General features: G+C 29.1%; 3 protein-coding genes across 3 annotated transcripts; 1 reads left to right on the forward strand and 2 right to left on the reverse strand.

The window, feature by feature from the left end:
• Positions 1 to 11,751: 11,751 nt before the first annotated feature.
• Positions 11,752 to 12,905, reverse strand: BO79DRAFT_194967 (aldo-keto reductase; the record flags this gene model as incomplete). Its single annotated transcript, XM_025681093.1, has 3 exons — positions 11,752 to 12,583; positions 12,638 to 12,785; positions 12,848 to 12,905. The coding sequence occupies 3 exons, from the start codon at positions 12,903 to 12,905 to the stop codon at positions 11,752 to 11,754; spliced, it is 1,038 nt and encodes a 345-aa protein (XP_025539299.1).
• Positions 12,906 to 13,659: 754 nt separating this feature from the next.
• On the forward strand, positions 13,660 to 15,200 carry BO79DRAFT_237729 (MFS transporter; the record flags this gene model as incomplete). The annotated part of the gene is made up of 3 exons (XM_025684729.1): positions 13,660 to 14,565; positions 14,640 to 15,052; positions 15,086 to 15,200. The coding sequence occupies 3 exons, from the start codon at positions 13,660 to 13,662 to the stop codon at positions 15,198 to 15,200; spliced, it is 1,434 nt and encodes a 477-aa protein (XP_025539300.1).
• Positions 15,201 to 15,603: 403 nt separating this feature from the next.
• Positions 15,604 to 18,109, reverse strand: BO79DRAFT_265635 (putative sugar hydrolase; the record flags this gene model as incomplete). The annotated part of the gene is made up of 3 exons (XM_025686893.1): positions 15,604 to 16,419; positions 16,493 to 18,003; positions 18,094 to 18,109. The coding sequence occupies 3 exons, from the start codon at positions 18,107 to 18,109 to the stop codon at positions 15,607 to 15,609; spliced, it is 2,340 nt and encodes a 779-aa protein (XP_025539301.1).
• Positions 18,110 to 19,017: the final 908 nt, after the last annotated feature.

Raw genomic sequence — 19,017 nt, forward strand, 5'->3', positions numbered from 1 at the left:
CGCCTGTATAAAGAGACAAGAGAATAAGATATATTAAAAAAACAGAAAATTTTTATTATATAAAAATTCTTTATAATATAATAGTTATTATCTATTTTATTATCCAGTAACTTAACAGGATCATAGAGATTAAAATATAATAATAAATAAATTATTTTTTTTTTTTTATTTTTTTAATAATCTTTTTTTTTTTATATCTTATTAATTATAGAAGAGGCAAGAGAGCTAGATATATTAAAAAAAATAATATTATAAATAAATATAATATTAATTTATATATTAATTTCTATATCTTCTCTAGAAAGAATACTACCTGAGTGTAAGAACTATAAGAAGACTATTAATTATTATACTATTTTTTTTTATTATTTATTAACTCAGTAGGATTACACAGGTTTAATTAAATTAATATAAGATTATTTTTTAAATTTTTATTTTATTTTTATAATATTATTATTTTTACAGCCTGCAGGCTAGAATATAATCTTTATTTTTTTATAACTAGCTATTAGCGTGTATATAGACTATTATATATTAATATTATAAAAAAAAATATCTTTTAAAGATATATAACTTGGACATAATAAATATTATTAAATAATAAATATATTTAATTTAATCTTTCCAGGTAGATTAGAATTTTTAGAATTTATAAGTATATTAATATATTAATTAGTATAATGCTTATTAAAGTAATATTTATAAGTATAATATTTATTAAAATAATACTTATTACTGTAATATTTATTTTTATAATATTTAATAGATTTAATTAAGCTTAGTACCTGTGGAAAAGTATACTAATCTGATTTAAATTTCTGTTATATATACTAATCTGATTAAATTTCTATTACATATACTAACTAAATTTAGAAATATATACTGTTATCTTTAAATACTTATAATTCTACAGAATAATTAAATAAAGAAATAGAAGTTATATTATTATATTCCTTATAGAAGGCCCTATTAAATAATATTATTTAAAAACTTATCAGACATCATTTAACTGTTGTCCCGTTGTGACAATTTCCCTACTAGATTAATTATATAATATTTAATATTCTTAATACAGTATAGCTAAGCTGCTGGATAAAGTTAATTATCTATAATATTTAATTATATAATATTTAATAGTTCTAATACAGCATGGCCAAGCTGCTCAGTAGGATTAATTATCTATAATATTTAATTCTATAATATTTAATAATTTTAATATAACAGATCTAGTCTGCTCAGTAGAGATAACTACCTGTAATATACTGATTCTATGTTAATATACTAATTAGTAATAGATAGATAAGTTAGATAGGTAATAAATTTAGATTAAGAAATATAATTCAATATTTAATTAGTATTATTTATAATATTATAATCTTTTTTAAAACTAAAATAAATTTATTATACACAGTATGGTACAGATAGTTGTAAAATATTATAGAATTTTATTTATTATTTTTTTTTTATTAAAATATTTTTTCTATTTCTGTTTTAATCCTGGTCCCCTCTAGCTTTATAAATATTAAATATTTAAATATATTATTTTTTTTTATTCTATTCTGTATTTATCTGTTCTTTATTTTTTATTTCTTTTTTTTTAATCTTATTTATCTATCTCTCTTTCTCTGTTTTGTAAAGTTTTTTTAACTATAATATAATTATATATTATTTATTATTTTTATATTTAATTTATTTATTATTATTTTTTTTTTAATCTTCTCTAGTCTTTTCTTTTTTCTATCTTATTAACTGTATGGAGAGGGGAGAGAACAAAGCAGATTAAGAAAATAAAAAATATATATAATATATAATATAAGAATTTTTAATACTGCAGAGATATTTTTATCTATTTTATTATTTATATTATAGAAATATTTTTATTTAATATATTATTTATTTCCTGTAAGAAATCACAGAGGTTTAAATAATAATAAAATTATTTTTCTTTTTTTTTTTCTTTTATAATCTTTATCTATATAGAGAGATAAGCTGATAAAATATATTAAAAAGATAAAAGACTCCTGCAGTAAAAGAAAAGACTTTTAATATTATAAAAATTCTAGTACCTGCTCCATGATCTGTTTCCTATAGAAATTATAGAAATTAAAAATAATTATTATAATATAAGTAGAATTAAGAGGATAAAATATATTAAATAAATAAAGATCTTCTAGTATTATATATATATATTAAAAGAATTACAGAGATTTAAATATGATAATAAAATTACTTTTTTTATATAATTTCTTTTATTTAAAGAGATAAGCTGATAAAGTATATTAAAAAAATAAAGAATTTTTATAATAAGAGGAAGAGCTTCTATTATTACAGAAACTTTAGTATCTGTTTTATTATTTATTTTTTATAAAAATTATAAAGATTTAAATAATAATAAAATTATATTTCTTCTTTTCTTTTTCTTCTATAATCTCTGTCTGTATGGAGAGATAAGCTAATAAAGTATATTAAAAAGATAAAGAATTTTTATAATAAAAAAAAGAGTTTTTAGTACTGCAGAGGCTTTGCTACCTGTTTTATAATTTATTTTTTATAAAAATTATAGAGATTTAAATAATAATAAGATTTTTTTTTTTTTTTTTTTTTTTTTTTATAATCTCTGCCTGTATAAAGAGACAAGCTGATAAAGTATATTAAAAAAACAAAGAACTTTTATTATATAAGAGTTTTCTGTAATATAATAATTATTACCTGCTTTATTATCTAGTAATTTAATAAAATTATAAAGATTAAAATATAATAATAAATAAATTATCTTTTTTTCTTTTATTTCTCTGATAATTTTTTTTTCTTTATATTTTACTAGCTGTAAGAGGGGTGAAAAGACTAGATATATTAAAAAAAATAATATTATAAATAAATATAATATTAATTTATATATTAATTTCTATATTTTTTTTAAAAAGAATACTACCCGAGTACAAGAGCTATAAGAAGATTATTAATTATTATATTATTTTTTTCTACTATCTGCTGGCTCAGTAAGATTATACAGATTTAATTAAATTAATATAATATTATTTTTTAAATTTTTATTTTATTTTTATAATATTATTATCTTTACAGCCTACAGACTAAAATATAATCTTTATTTTCTTATAACTAGCTGTTAGCATATACATAGATTACTATATATTAATATTATAAAAAAAGATATTTTTTAAAAGTATATAACTTAGGCATAATAAATATTATTAAATAATAAATATATTTAATTTAATTTTTCTAGATAGATTAGAATTTTTAGGATTTATAGATATATTAATATATTAATTAGTATAATATTTATTAAAGTAATACTTATAAATATAATACTTATTAAAGTAATACTTATTACTGTAATATTTATTTTTATAATATTTAATAGATTTAATTAGGCTTAGTACTTGTGGAAAAATATATTAATCTAATTTAAATTTTTATTATATATATTAATCTGATTGAATTTCTGTTATATTTGCTAACTAAATTCAGAAATATATATTATTATTTTTAAATATTTATAATTCTACAGAATAATTAAATAAAAAGACAGAAATTATATTACTATATTCCTTGTAGAAAGCCCTATTAAATAATATTATTTAAAAACTTATCAGATATTATTTGACCGTTGTCCCGTTGTGACGATTTCCCTACTAGAAAAAAATTAAATAATATAAATAAGATATAAAATATAATACTGGTTCTAGATGATTTTTATAAGATTAAAATTTATTAAAAGCTTATTAAAGCAGAAATTACTACTGAGTTAATTCTGGAGATTAAAAATAATAATATAAAATATAATAATATTATTAATTATATTATTAGTAATTATCTCTAACAGCTAATAAATTAGTTAATATTTTTATAAAACTTTTATGATTAGTACAGCTAGATTCTTACTAATATAAGTTTTTAATATTAGTTAAAATCCTAGTAGAATCTTGTAGTAATCCAGATTTTTTATTAAAAAATATTTAGTTAAAATAAAAAAATCTTTTTAATTAGAATTAATCTAGTAATTAATTGTAATAAATATTCAGTTTATATCTAGAAATTTTAATAATAATTATATATATATCTTTATTAACAGCTTTAAGAAATATTCTTTAATACTTTTCTAATTAGATATATAAGATTTTCAGAAGAATATTAAAATAGTAAAATTAATTATTTATTAAAATTAAATATATTTAATAGTGCGAAATAGCAGGCAGTAAATAATAATAAATTATAAAACTTAATTAAGAAAATCCTAATTATTAGAAATTATAAATTTTTAAAATCTTGACTAAAGATTAGCTTTTAAAATAATTAATAATAAAAAAATATTTAATATAAATATATTTATACTGATCCTTTAGCCAGTATCTATTTAATTATTTATTTAGAAATAATTAATCTTAGATTTTTATAGTTTTTGTAAATATAATAGTTTATAAAACTAGTTTTAAAATAATTAATTTCTAGATACTATAATATATATAAATATAAGATATAATAAATATAAAAGATTTTATTTAAAAATAATATATTTTTTTTAAAACTGTCCCATACTACTGTCTTTTTTTTATTTTAGAATTAAAATAATAATTTTCCAGCCTATAAGTAAGCCTGACTAAAAAATATATTTTATTATTAATTATAAAAAATAAAGATCTTTTCTTAAAGAGCTAGATATAAGATAATTTTATAATACTTTTTAATATTCTTAAAATCAAGATTAAAAAGGGGTACAGTATAGAACAAAATATTAATTATAATAAATAAATAATTAATTATTAAAAAAATCTAAGATATAGAAAAAAAAGATTTAATAAAATCCTTTATAAAAAATAAATTTAATTAATTTATTATATTAAATATATCTATATAAGTAGTACAGAAGAGAAATAAAAAAAAGAAAAATTTTATATAAATTATATAATATATATTAGTAAATATCAGTCTATTATATAATATTTTATAATAATATATTATAATTATAGTTCAGTTAACTATATCAGATTATTAATTATATAATATATTATATATTAACTTATTTCTTTCTCTTATTTTAATCTTATATATATTTTATTTATTAGATTTTATTTATTATTCTCTTACTTTAATCTTATATATATTTTATTTAATAGATCTTATTCATTATTCTTTTATTTTAATTTTATATATATCTTATTTAGTAGATCTTATTTACTGTTCTCTTATTTTAATCTTATATATATTTTTTTTAATAAATTCTATTTACTACTTTTTATTTTCTAGGGCTTACTTATATTTTTTTTTTATTTTTATATAAATCTTTTTTTCTTTTTCTTTTCTTTCTTTTTTTTAATCTATTATTAATTTTTTATTTATTATTTCCTGTACTCTTCTCTTATTCTTTATTTTTTTATTTTATTTATTATTTTTTATTATTTATATCCTGTATCTCTTCTTAAGTATCTAATTTTTTATTTATTATTTTTTTTTATTAAATTTATCTTTAATATTCTACATCATGTTCTTAAAGTATTTTATATTTATAAAATAATTAAAATAAAGAATATTTTCTAGAACAGTAGAATATCTAGTTTTATAAAATATTTATAAAAAATCTCTAGCTAATAAATAACAGGTCCAGATTTAGATAATATATTTAAAAATAAATTAAAAAAGCTAGATCTTAGAAAAAAAAGATTTAATTTATAATATATCCTATTTCTGACTAATTCTAAAAAATAAAAAATCTAGTTAATCTTTAAGCTAATTAAATTATTTTAAATTAAACTTTAGAATAACTATCTGTCTTGTATTAATAATTATAAAAATAATAAAAAAAAATTAAATTTAGTTAAGTCTAAGAATTATTATAGCTTAAAAAGAAGAAAGATTAATATAAATATTTTTAATTTATTAATTATAATAAAAATAAATAAAATATTAAAGATTATCTGGCCTGCTTCCTCTATTAAATAAAAAATAAGAATTTATTATTTAATCAAGATATTTTTTATAAAAAAAATTTTTTAATTCAGATATAGATCATGCAGTTTAAGCTTTAAAAAAAATATTAATTAAAATATATATATTTAATTAAATTAATAAACTAATAAAGAGTACAGCTATCTTTAGAATTTAAAAAAATAAGAAATAGTTTTAATTAATATTTTCTAAAAAAGATTAATATAAAAACTCTCTTAGTAATTAATTCTAATAAATATAAAAGTAATACTCATGAGAATAAATACTAGATTAGTAAATATTTTAAAAAAAAGATTATCTAAGAGAAAGCTGAGAAGAAAATAAATAAGATTATTTAATAAATATTTAATAAGAATCTTAATAAGTTAATTATATTTCTTAATAATAATAATATTATAAATCTATAAGATATAATAGGAGATAGCTCTAGTTATAATTAAATTAATAAATAAATTAAAATCCTCTTTTAGTTTGATAATATATTTATATTAAAATAAATAATAATATTTAGCTATAAATTTATAATCTATAATCTTACTAAAATATATTAAAAAATAATATATATTAATATAGTCCTTCATCTAGCAATTTATAAGAATAAGAAGACTAAAAAATTCTTTAAAAATAATAAAATAATTAATACTAAGCTAGAAGATGAAATAGTATAATTAAAAAAAATATTAATAATTCTATTTTTAATAATAATATTTATAAGATTTTTAAAGACTTCAAGATTCCAGTAATTATAACTTTTATTAAAAAGACTCTTCTAGAAATAATACTAGAGAATATTAATTATTTATATAAATAATAGAAGTAGCTGGATAATAAAGATTTCTAAATAAATTATAATTTAAAGAAGCTTGTCTAAATTAATATTAATAATATAATTAATTTCTAGGTATTAAATATAATTTATAAATATATTCTAAAATTCTGGCAGGAGCCAGCTATTTAAAGACTTTAATATATTTAGAATAATTAGATAATAAAAAATATGATTTTTACAGATTCTGTAAGACTTAGAAAGATAATTAAGATTATTAATTTTATTTTAATAATAAATAAATTTTATAGAAAATCCTAATATTAAATAAATATAGTTAATATCTAGTAGGTCACCTGAAAGAAAAGAAAAAAGTTATAAAATAAAAAAAAAATTTTTAATAAACTAATATTAATTATTATATTCTTGTATTTAATAAAATAATAATTATCTAAATTTTATAATTTATCTAATAAATTAAATATATATATTTATTATAGTAATAACCAGCTACAGAAAGATAATTTTTTTTATATTTATAATTATCTTATCAAGAACTATCTAATATTTATTAAAACTAATAATTAATACTCTATAATTCTAATAATATATAATATTCTAAAAAAAAATATAGATTTTTAATTATATCTGACTAGTTTAAATCAAAGTATTTATAAAAGTTTAAATTAATTAATCTTATACCAGCTAACTTTCTCTATAAATTTAATAAATATTTTAACTTAATTATTTATAATAAGACTTATTACTTAAGAAATAATATATTAAATATTTCTTTAACTGTAAGATAGCTTAAAAATAATTTTAATTTATTAATTATTACTACTTTTTTTTTAATATTTATAATTTAGATTTTAATAGTTATTTTTATTTATTATTATATAATAAATCTATTCCTGCTTATCTGACTACTGAATAAGTAATATTTAATTAAATATATTTATTATTTTTTAATTTTTTTTAAAAGCATGTTTTTTTACAGGCTATTAATAATATAGTTAATATAATTTATATATAGACTCTTCTAAGAAAGTTAATAATATATTATATAATAATTTTAATTATTTTTATTAATAATAATTATATTATTAGACAAGATATTCTTCCAGTTATTAAAAAAGTTTTTAAAATCCTATTTTTTAAGAAAGAGCTAAAGATCTATAAGATTTATTAAAAAAAAATAAAAAAATATTAATTTTAGATTATACAGACCCCCTGGTATCTAAGTTTTAATAAATTATATAAAATTTATATAAACTAATACTAGAAAGCTCTTAGTTAAGATTTATTATATTATAAATTCTAGTAACCATGAAGAATATAATAAAAAGTATTAATATTATAAAAAAAAATTTAATCTTAATTTTTCTAGTAAAGCTCAAGGAGTAAAAAATAATAATTAAAAATAATAAAATATAATAATTTTATTAATAATTTATAAAACTACTTAAAAATAATTTTAAATAAAATATAATAAAACTAGCTAGTATATTTAAGAGATTATTTAAAATATAATTTATAATTAAAATTTTATATAACTAGATTCTTATATAGAAGAAGAAAGTATTGATCTAGATTTTTTTTTTTAAAAAAGAGATTTATATATATATAATATTAAAGTCTATAGAATTTAATTATATAATATTATATAATAATTTAGATAATAAAAAATATCATAAATTAATAACCAGCTTTAATAAAAAGTATGACTTTAATATGATATTTATAATATTATATATAATAAATTCTACTGGATTAAATCTGTAAAAATACTATAAGAATATTTATTTTTTTTTAATAGCTCTTACTTAAGCTATAATTAAATAAATAATTAGCTAGATAAATAAAGTAAAATAAATATAGATAATATAGATTTTTAATTATTAAGTATCTGATTCTTTTTAGATTATATTAAATAATTAAGTAATCTAAAAAATTCTTTTAGAAATAATAATAAATATATTATTCTTATTATCTTTCTTACTAGAACCGGAGAAGGATTTTATTAAGATTAATTATTAAATTATTAAAAATAAATAATTATTATATCTTGAAGATGTTGACAAGAAGTAAAAAAATAATATTAATAATTTAAAAAAAATCTTAAATATAATCATGGCTCTATTAGAAAGTATAAAATATAATTTAAAAAAAAAATATTAATATAAAAATAGAAAATTAAAATATTAATAAATTTTATATAAGAAAAATACCTTTACCAGGGCCTTATTAATTAAAGAAATCTTAATTAATATTTTAAATAAAATTACTAGAGATAAAGCTATTAAAGACAAGATTTTTTAAGATAAGAAAATAGATAAAAAAGCTGTAGGCAAGAATAAAAAAATTACTAAAAAAAAATATAAAAAATAAATATTAAACTTTTCTAATAGTAATATATATTTAGTTAAAAATAAATAAATTAGTATTTTATTATTAAGTTAATTATATAAGTCTTTTATAGAAAATCTCTATTTTCTGTACATTAATGTATATTATTTTATTAAAATATTATAAAATATTTTTAATTTAGGAAGAGTAGAATATGGATAAGATAATTTTTATATAAATAAAAAATATATATTAAAAAAATATACATTATCTCAGTATCTTAGATAATATATTAAATATAGATATTATTCTATAAACTAATTATTTAAAATTAGTAATAAAAATAAGCAGTAAGTATTTTTTTTATTTTTTTATTTTTAATATAGAACAGAAGTCTATTATTTATAATATTAATACTATAAATAATAATATTATTCTCAAGAATTAGCTAATAAATATAAATACTTTTATCTAGATTCTAAATCTGAATATATTAATAAACTTATCTTAGTTAGGGTAAATTATAATATTATTAATTAAAGTTTTATATATATAATTATACTATAAGCTGCCTGTATTAATATTCCAGATTTTAATTATATTATTTTCTGAATTAATAATTATCTATTTTTTTTTATAGTGAAATGCAATGCTAGTTATATTATTTATATAATTATTAAAAACTATAACTAGATTAAGATTAATAAATTTAATATTATATAATTTAATATTATTATAACTAGTAACTGTCAAGTATTATTTATTAAAAATAATATATAAATAATTAATCTGGAAATTAAAATACTTTATAATATATAAATATATTTCTAATAAGATCTTTTAGAAACTTGGCTAGATTAATAATAATAACTTAGAAAATATAAATAATATAATATTAATTAATTTTTTTAAATTATATTAAAGATTATATTTTACAGTCAGAGCTGCTAGTAATTAAAATAATATAAATTTAATATTTTAACTTATAAAGAAAAAATATTATTTAATAAAATAAATATTTAAAATAAATTTAGTTTATAATACTTATTTTAAAGATTCTTAATATTTATTAAAAATATATTTTAACTATTATAAATTAGAAAATTATATAAAACCTATAATAAGTTAAGTAAATTATTTATATAATATAAAAAATATTATATAAGATATATACTGTCAGAACAGGGCTGTATATATATATATAATATAAATATTTTATATAATAAATAAAATTTAGATTAAAAAAATTAATTTTAATTAATATTAAAGATTATCTTAGATTTATTAAATTAATAATATATAAAAACAGTCTTTTTATCTTTATTATATAAATTTAATAAATTATAAATATTGATTTTGATATATTTATAGACAAAAATATAAAAAAATAAATTAAATAAAAATTAACCTAAGTATATCTTAATTATATTAATATTTAGATAAGTATAATAGACAGGTCTTAGTATTAAGACTAGTTAAAATAATTAATTATTCTAATTTTAGCTATACTGTAGTCAGGTATAAGGATTCTCTTAATCTGACTATTAATCTGATAGTCAGATATAAGAATTACTGATAACCTGACCTGATCTAGCCATTGCCCACTCTAATTTAATCTTAAAATATTAGATAATAATAAGATATCTCTATTTAATAATATTATTAATTTATTATAAATTTTTAATTATAATATCTACACGCGGTCTACTAGATAATTAATTAATTATTATTTATTTATAATAGATTTTATTAAAATAAATATTATATTAATCTAATATATTATAAATATTTATAATCCTGCAGACAGTCTTACCAAAGTATTAGATTAAAAGAAATTTTATAATTTTTAGATTTTTCTAGAAATAATCTTATTAATTACACCCACGCAGTATCTAGGAAATAATATTTAATATATAAAAGATTATCTATTTAGAAAATATCTATAATTTTATTTAATATCTCTTTATATATTTCTTTATCTAGAAGACTATATTAAGATATCTATATAAATTAGTTATATATTATACTCAGACCTCCTATATAAAATATCTCTATATATTATTTTATTTTACTCTTCTAGATAGCTCAATTCAACTCACTCTTTTATTTCTGTTTGTTCATTTGTTCATTTCGTTGCTTCTGTAGAGCGCTCCTCAACAATATGTTTTACCTATCTAGGCGAATATAGAGGTTTTTGGGGTGTGGATTGCTCGATGTACTGGCCGTGATTTGTGATATCAGCTCAAAGTCATGATTCCCGTGGCTTTATAGTTCCTACTTTACAGAAGACGTTCCTTGGTGTTCTAGATAAAGCCTTGCTTAACTCGTGGATAGGTTCCCTGCGTGACCCAAGCCGTAGATAAAATACGTCAGGCGTCAAATTGCTGGTTATAAAGAGAAACGGTTCCTCGAAGGGCAGGACTGCATGCAGTTACTCAGGACCTCTCATTTACAAGGCCAAATTTTAGTCATGATCTTAGGTTAAAATAAAAGTGCAGAAAACGTTTTTACGCGGATTGAGTTCCCTGAATCCTCAAGCCAAGTACACCTGTCGCATGTCTAGATAAGATACTCCGCATGCAGGTTTAATGAAGCATTGGCAATTTTAACCAAAGAGTATGCCCGTCAAATTCGAATCGTATTCTACTGTTCATACTAGGCGGACGAGCTCACTCCTCTGTCTCTCTTAGAGGAGCTATATCCGCATACAGATAGGGCACCATACTCTTCGGGTGACGGTCGCCCTGGATGTCCGCTGAGAACGCAACTCTGTTTACTGCCTCCATATCATCTTCGGTAAGCTCAACACGAAGACTACCGATGTTTTCGTCCAGATTTTGAGACTTTGTAGTGCCGGGTATTGGGATGATTCTGTCATATAGTGCAGATATCCAGGCCAAAGTAAGTTGACCGACAGAGCAATGCTTCTTCAGGGCCAACTCCTCGATTTTCCTTACGATAGCCAGATTTATGTCGAAGTTTTCTTTTGAGAATCGGGGTAAGATGCGACGACGATCATTCTCATCAAGATTATCTGGCCTTTGCAGCTTGCCAGTTAAGAACCCACGGCTGAATGGTGAATAGGGAATAACTGCAATCCCAAGCTCACGGCATGCACCCGCCAGACCATTCTTCAAGCTGTCAATGGCGAACGGAGACAGCTCAATCTGCACGGCTGCGATAGGATGAATGCGATGGGCGCGTCGTAGAGTGTCAGCAGAACATTCACTCAGTCCAAGATACTTAACCAGGCCTTCATCCACCAATTTCGCCATTGCAGCAACGGTGATTTCAATCGGTTGATTGGGATCAATCCGATGGCAATAGTATAGATCGATCGCATCGCCTTCCTTCAACCCAAGTCGGTCACGGCTTTTCAGACATGCCTCACGCACATATTCTGGGCTGTTGTGGATGGATGATGGCTGGCCGGGGTGTTGTTTGATGGCAAACTTGGTCGCAAGGAAAATATCACTGCGCTTGCCACTTCGCCGGAACCACCTGCCAAGGAAATGGTTAACGGCATGTCGCGAGAGCGTCGTGATCCAAACTTACTTAGCGAGGATGTCTTCATTGTCAGCATAGACATCAGCTGAGTCCCAAAAAGTAACGCCTTTCGCGAGGGCGTAGTCCAGGAAGCTCAGACGATCTTCATCGGGCAGTCTCTTGTCGTAGAACATAGACAACCCCATCAAGCCGAGACCTAGGGACTCAAATATATTGGTCTGGGATACCATTACAGCAATGTTCAAGGTCGATACGCACCTTGTGCAGATACGAGTGGCCCATTCTCTCCTAGCTGTCTTGTCGATAACATGGCCATGGTCATAGATTGGGTAGGTAAGAGCTCGGAAGGATGTGGGTAGATCACGGAAGTGAGATGATTGATGCTTTACTTACGTATGTGCAAAGAACTTGGAATTTAAAACTTTGCGAGTTTCCAATATCATGAAAGCTCTCTGAAATCCGCTCTCTGAAACCTGTACAACTTCGTCATTGACCCGCATGGCCCGTCCTTCAAATGTTTGACGGCGAAAGCTGAGTGATTACTTGACTAACCTAATTTGGTAAAGTTGCAGACTTAGCTCTTCAAGTGAGCCACAGAAGTTGTTTCTATTCATTGAGGGATTGGAGATACGACAATCTAGAGAACTCTGAATACGGTAGGAGTCCTGCTACCTCTGCTGGCCGATACCAAAAATACTTTGAATTGTTTCCCAAGGCAGAGAGCTATTTTTGGCGTTAGCACTAACCACGCCCATCTCAAAAGCTCCAACTGGCGTAAAGACTGGTGGCAAACAGTCGCTTATGGCACTAGCCGAAAAATTCTAACCCAGCTATGTTACTTGTTTATCGTTTAGTGCAGTGCTCTTCTTACGCTGGCCGCCGCATTATGGGCATGTCCATACATCCCCACTTCCCAATGATTGGGAAGAAAACATATATTGGAATACAATGCGTCAGAGGGTACGTTGAAAAGTTCATATCAGCCATCTGCCCCTTTCCCCTATGCCAGAATCCTCACTTGTAGCATTTTTGCTAAACTCTGAATAGTGAGTGCTTCACAGGACAACGCGATGCAACTCCGACACAATTGTCTTGGTACATGGTGCGGTATGTGGCACTTCTTTGTGCTGGGTACCAGCGACTCTGGGAAACTTGCTGGAGACGTCAACCACCTTTGGCCGGGAAACGGCACTCACGATGTTCCGTTTATTATATCATGGAATGAAAATGATGCATTAAATGCCCGCAATTATGATGCTGAGAGGAAAGGCATCATTATAGCTATCTCAGGCATGTCAACCCTCTCAGTGGCTTTTGCATCGAGTGCTTATTCAGGAGATTTGTCTGCCATTTGTCATCATTTTGGAGTTTCTGATGAGGCTGCGACACTGGGTTTATCGCTTTATGTCCTGGGATTCGCGATAGGGCCGCTACTATGGGCCCCTCTGAGTGAGGCGTTTGGCAGGAGAATCATGTTCTTAACCACCTTCAGCCTTTTCACCATCTTCAATGTTGCGGCAGCCGTTTCAGCCAATTTCGCTTCGCTGATCATTTTCAGAGCTTTGGCCGGAATGTTCGGCGCTGCACCTCTTACTAACTCTGGAGAGGTTGTGGCTGATCTATACGATGCGGAAACGAGAGGACTTGCCGCGGTCTTTTACTCATGCGCCACCTTCCTCGGGCCTGTCCTCGGTCCCATCGCAGGGGGATTCCTTGGGGAGACTCAAGGCTGGAGATGGATCGAGGGCTTGCTGTCATTTTACTCGGGAATTATGTTAATCCTCGGTATCGTTGCTGTTCCCGAAACCTTCAGCATCGTTCTTCTTCGGCGAAGAGCCGCTATGCTCTCGATGCAGACGGGAAAATTCTATGTTACAATTGATCATCATCGCAACCCTCCAGGGTCTCTAATGAAGAGATTCCAGGAAGCGACGAGCCGTCCTTTGCGCCTGCTCTCCAAAGAGCCTTTAGTTATTGTCCTCGCGCTCTACATGTCTTTCATCTACGATGCACCTATCTATTGCTAGCAGCACTACCTATCGTTTTCCAGCAAGTCCGCGGATGGAGCCCAGGTGTTGCTGACCTTCCATTCATTTCCATTGCAATAGGCATGTTTTTTGCAACAGCTTTTATGGTCTTCATCAACCGTCAATACGCAAGAAGATTTAGAGCATCCCAGAGCGGCCAGCGCCCCCCGGAAGCACGCCTGCTTTCGGCCCAAGTTGGGGCAGTTTTCATTCCCAGCGGTCTCTTTCTATTTGCATGGACTAATTCTCCCTCGGTGCATTGGGCTGTTTGTATGGTGGGTATCGCTATGTTTGGATGTGGCAATATCTGTGTCTCATTAGCATTGGTCAACTATCTCATCGATACCTATGTGGCCTATTCGGCCTCAGCTCTTGCCGCTGCGACGGTAATGCGATCACTTTGTGGGGCGGTGTTTCCGCTTTTCACAACGTATATGTACGAAAGATGAGGGGTTCACTGGGCAAACAGTGTACCGGGCTTTCTGTCCCTGGCTTGCCTTCCAGCTGCATTCTTATTGTCCAGGTATGGACCCCAGATACGCCAACGTTCCAAGTTTGCTATCGCGATGAGCGAGGAAAGGTAGCATTCATAGAAAATTACCATGTGTTGCACAATAACATCTCGTGGCGTCTTTCTACAATAAATGAAAAGGTTTATCCAAGATTTAACAAGTAAAAAATGATGGGGATTCAAGCACTCTACCGTGGAGAGCAATATGTACTTGCTTGTGGTACTTATAAATTATAATTGCTAGCCGTTTTAGTATCGTTGTGTAAACACACGTGGTAAAATAAACGACGCGCCAGCTCTCCTACTGGACGGACAACAGCGGCTGAGAAGACAATAGGTCAAATGGGAAGAATCCTGTTCTGAACAAAGCAATGGAATTTAACATCCTGTGCGGATTTGACTTGTCATTCGTATTCCTCCACTAAATCTTCAGAAAGTATGCTATAAGACAATGACGAGCGACAAGAGTCAAAGCCCCATCATTCAATTCTCCTGACCGTCACATCACCCCTGAAGCACTCCATCCCCTTCAGGGAGCCATCGCCCTGCACAGTCAACGTGCCAACCTCTTTCCCCGAGGCGTCCACAACTGTCGCGCAGTCGCCCTGTTTCGTCTGGTACAGCCTGACCTCAGGCGCTTCGCACCAGTCATACGCGAACCCCCCCTCCCCTTGCTCCTTGCCCATCACTATCACCGCCCCCTCGCGCACGTATATGGGAAGCGTGCTGAAACCATGCTTTTCACGGCGCCACCCTGGCCCAGAGACTACTTTCTTCTCGTCCCACAGGCTAGTCCACTGACCTTCTGGCAGGTAGAACTCGACATCACCGTGTTCGGTGAAGACGGGCGCGACGAGCAGATTTTCGCCGACAAAGAACTGCCGGTCACACGCAGCCCATGCGGTCGGATCATGCGGGAATTCAAGTGCTGTGGCGCGCAGGCTGAGCGGCCAGCCCATGCGCGTGCTTTGCACGGCCTGTGCATACAGGTAGGGCATAAGGCGCCGTTTAAGTCGGACGAATGTGCGCAACACCGCCGTCGAGCCCTGCGGCCCTGCATCGTCATTGTCAATGAGCCAGGGAACACGATACGAGTCAGACCCGTGCAGGCGCGAGTGGGAGCACAGCAGCCCGAATGCCACCCACCGCTTGTAGATCCAGGGCGGCGGCGTGCCCTCGAACCCGCCAATGTCGCAGGACCAGAAGCTGAAGCTCGACAGGCCGATTGAGAGACCTCCACGTACGGACTCGGCGAGAGCCGCGGGGGTAGATTCGCAGTCGCCCCCCCAACACTGAGAGTTGCGTTAGCACATAGATATAGAATCTGACGAGGTAATATAATGGTCCAAGTAGCAGGATGCTTACCAAGGGGAAGCGCTGTACACCGGCACATGCGCTGCGGGCGAACAGGACGGCCTGTCCATCCCCGTACCTCCGCTTCAGGGCATTGTATACAATTTTGTTATAGATGAAAGCGTAGTAATTATGCATGCGCGCTGGGTCGACACTCTCATCATGCCACTTGACACCCTTCGTCGGTATGCGCTCCCCAAAATCAGTCTTGATGGAATCAATGCCCACGTCAAACAACCGCTCCAGACAGCCTTCATACCACCTGACGGCCTCCGGGTTGGTGAAGTCAACGAGCCCCATGCCGGTCTGCCAGAGGTCCCACTGCCAGACATCACCGTTGGTGCGCTTGAGAAGATAGCCCTTTTCGGCAGCTTCTAGAAACACTGGAGAGGCCTGTCCTAGGTACGGGTTGATCCAAACACAGACCTTGTTGGTTAGACCCGCGTGCTTGATACGCGCGATGGAGCCCTTGGGGTCCGGGAAGTGATCAGGGGAGAAGACAAAATCACACCAGTGGAATGCGCGCATCCAGAAGGAGTCATAATGGAAAACCTGGACAGGAATCGAACGATCTGACATCTGCTGGAGGAAGTCAGTCACCGTCGCCTCGTCGTAGTTTGTTGTGAAGGATGTCGTCAACCACAGGCCAAAGGACCATGCGGGGACCATGGATGCGCGGCCGGTCAAGACCGAGTATTTCGTCAAGACCTCCTTGGGCGATGGACCGTAGATAATAAACCATTTGAGCCGCTGGCCCTCGACACTGGTCTGCACTCGGCAACATCTCTCACTGCCTATCTCCAAGTCGACTTTTTCCGGAGTGTCGATAAAGACGCCGTAGCCCTTGGAGCTCATCCAAAAGCTGACGTTCTTGTACGCCTGGTCCGAGCTGGTGCCGCCATCCTCGTTCCAGATCTCGACATGCTGACCCAGGCGGTTGAATGGCCCGAAGCGTTCACCGAGTCCGTGTACAGACTCGCCGATGTCAAGCTCAGTCTGCGTGAAGATGTAGTGCTTCCTGCTTCCGGACTGACCTTGCACCAGATCCTCAACCTGTTTCCCATTGCTGATCGGCGGGTCGTACGCCAGGCCAACGCTACGGTTGAGTAGACTGGTGACTTCCCGGTCGTAGTCGTCCGAAGAGTGAAAGCGGATCGAGAAATCGTGCTGGTCTGGACTGACCGTTACGCTCAGTGCGCCCGCCTTCAGTGTTGTTCCTCTCTCGGACTTGGAGATGCCAATGCGCTCCTCACTGAGTTTGGGCCCCTCGCCATCTGGAAACAACTCGAAGTCGGGCGTACCTTTTCGGGCACCCAGCCAGTGCTGGACTTCCAGAGAGATCACACCGTCGAAGTGCGACTCGAGGTTGATGTGCAGGGTGCTGAGGTTCAGGGTGTTGCCGCGCGAGAAGATGTGGCGGGTCGGACAGAGCAGATTCAGCGAGCGGTTGTCAGGCGAAGCGTTGATGGAGTAGATATCCTCGGCATATTGAAGCGACTTGGAGGGGTCGACCAGCCACATTCCTGAAGTCTGTAGTTAGCACCTACTTCACTATACTCTTCGGTCGAGGCGGATCTTTTGCTAAAGCTCCTCCGACAAGGTCCGCTACTCACCATCGCGGAACCGCATGTTTGCCGATTCAACTGTACGTTTCTTCTGGCGTCAGTGAGTGCAGAAGACCTTCAGACTCGTATCAAATTATCCAGACAATCGTGGTCAGCAAATAGAACTCACCTCTCGAAGGGGCCAGCTTTATAGCCCTGCCCGGGTAAATAGGCATTCTCACAACTTCGCATATTACATGATATCTCATTACCCAGTTTAACGGATGTATCGTCGACCGATCCGTGGAATTAGGCTAGTGTGTCTGCCAAGAAACCGTATATATTAAAGCGGGGTGCCTCCCGGCTGGTTATATTGGGCATGATCAGACGGAGTTCACAAGTGCTCCGACAGGCTCCACCCAGGTTCCCCCTCGACTTTAGCCAGATAGACCACACCAAATCTGCCACCCACGCCATCACGCATCTTTTCGTATACCGAGCGGGGTCATGATCGAGCAAAAACATATTTTTGGCGACCAAACAGTCTTGGCCAATTCTGGCCGAAAGGGTGTGCTGTTCCTTGGAGTCATTATGGCTGGATCTGCACTATATACTGGCTAGCAGGTCTAATTGTAAAAGGAGCTAAAAATCCACTTAAAAAGATTAGAAAAAGAAGAAAGAGAAGAAAGAGACGAAAAAGAACAGAGAAAAAAAAAGTATCAGACTGAATAATACGGTAGAGCGTAGCATAACAGGTCCTGGTTGGCACAGTCGAAGTGGATTAGTCCCTACATTTCACAGATAACGTAAAATAACTAGTAAATATGAGTACCTCATACTTGGGAATTCTACATATTGGTGAGCCCTCCCATTGAGACCCAAGCGATGCAAACTGTCCCTTGTTGCCACTCCATCAGTCAAAATATCGACAAAATGTATACAGACTCTAGCCACCATGGTATCAACATCCGGTGGTCCGCTGAAGTCTATTTT

This window comes from Aspergillus costaricaensis, assembly GCF_003184835.1.
Source record: "Aspergillus costaricaensis CBS 115574 unplaced genomic scaffold BO79scaffold_16, whole genome shotgun sequence".
NCBI lineage: Eukaryota > Fungi > Ascomycota > Eurotiomycetes > Eurotiales > Aspergillaceae > Aspergillus > Aspergillus costaricensis.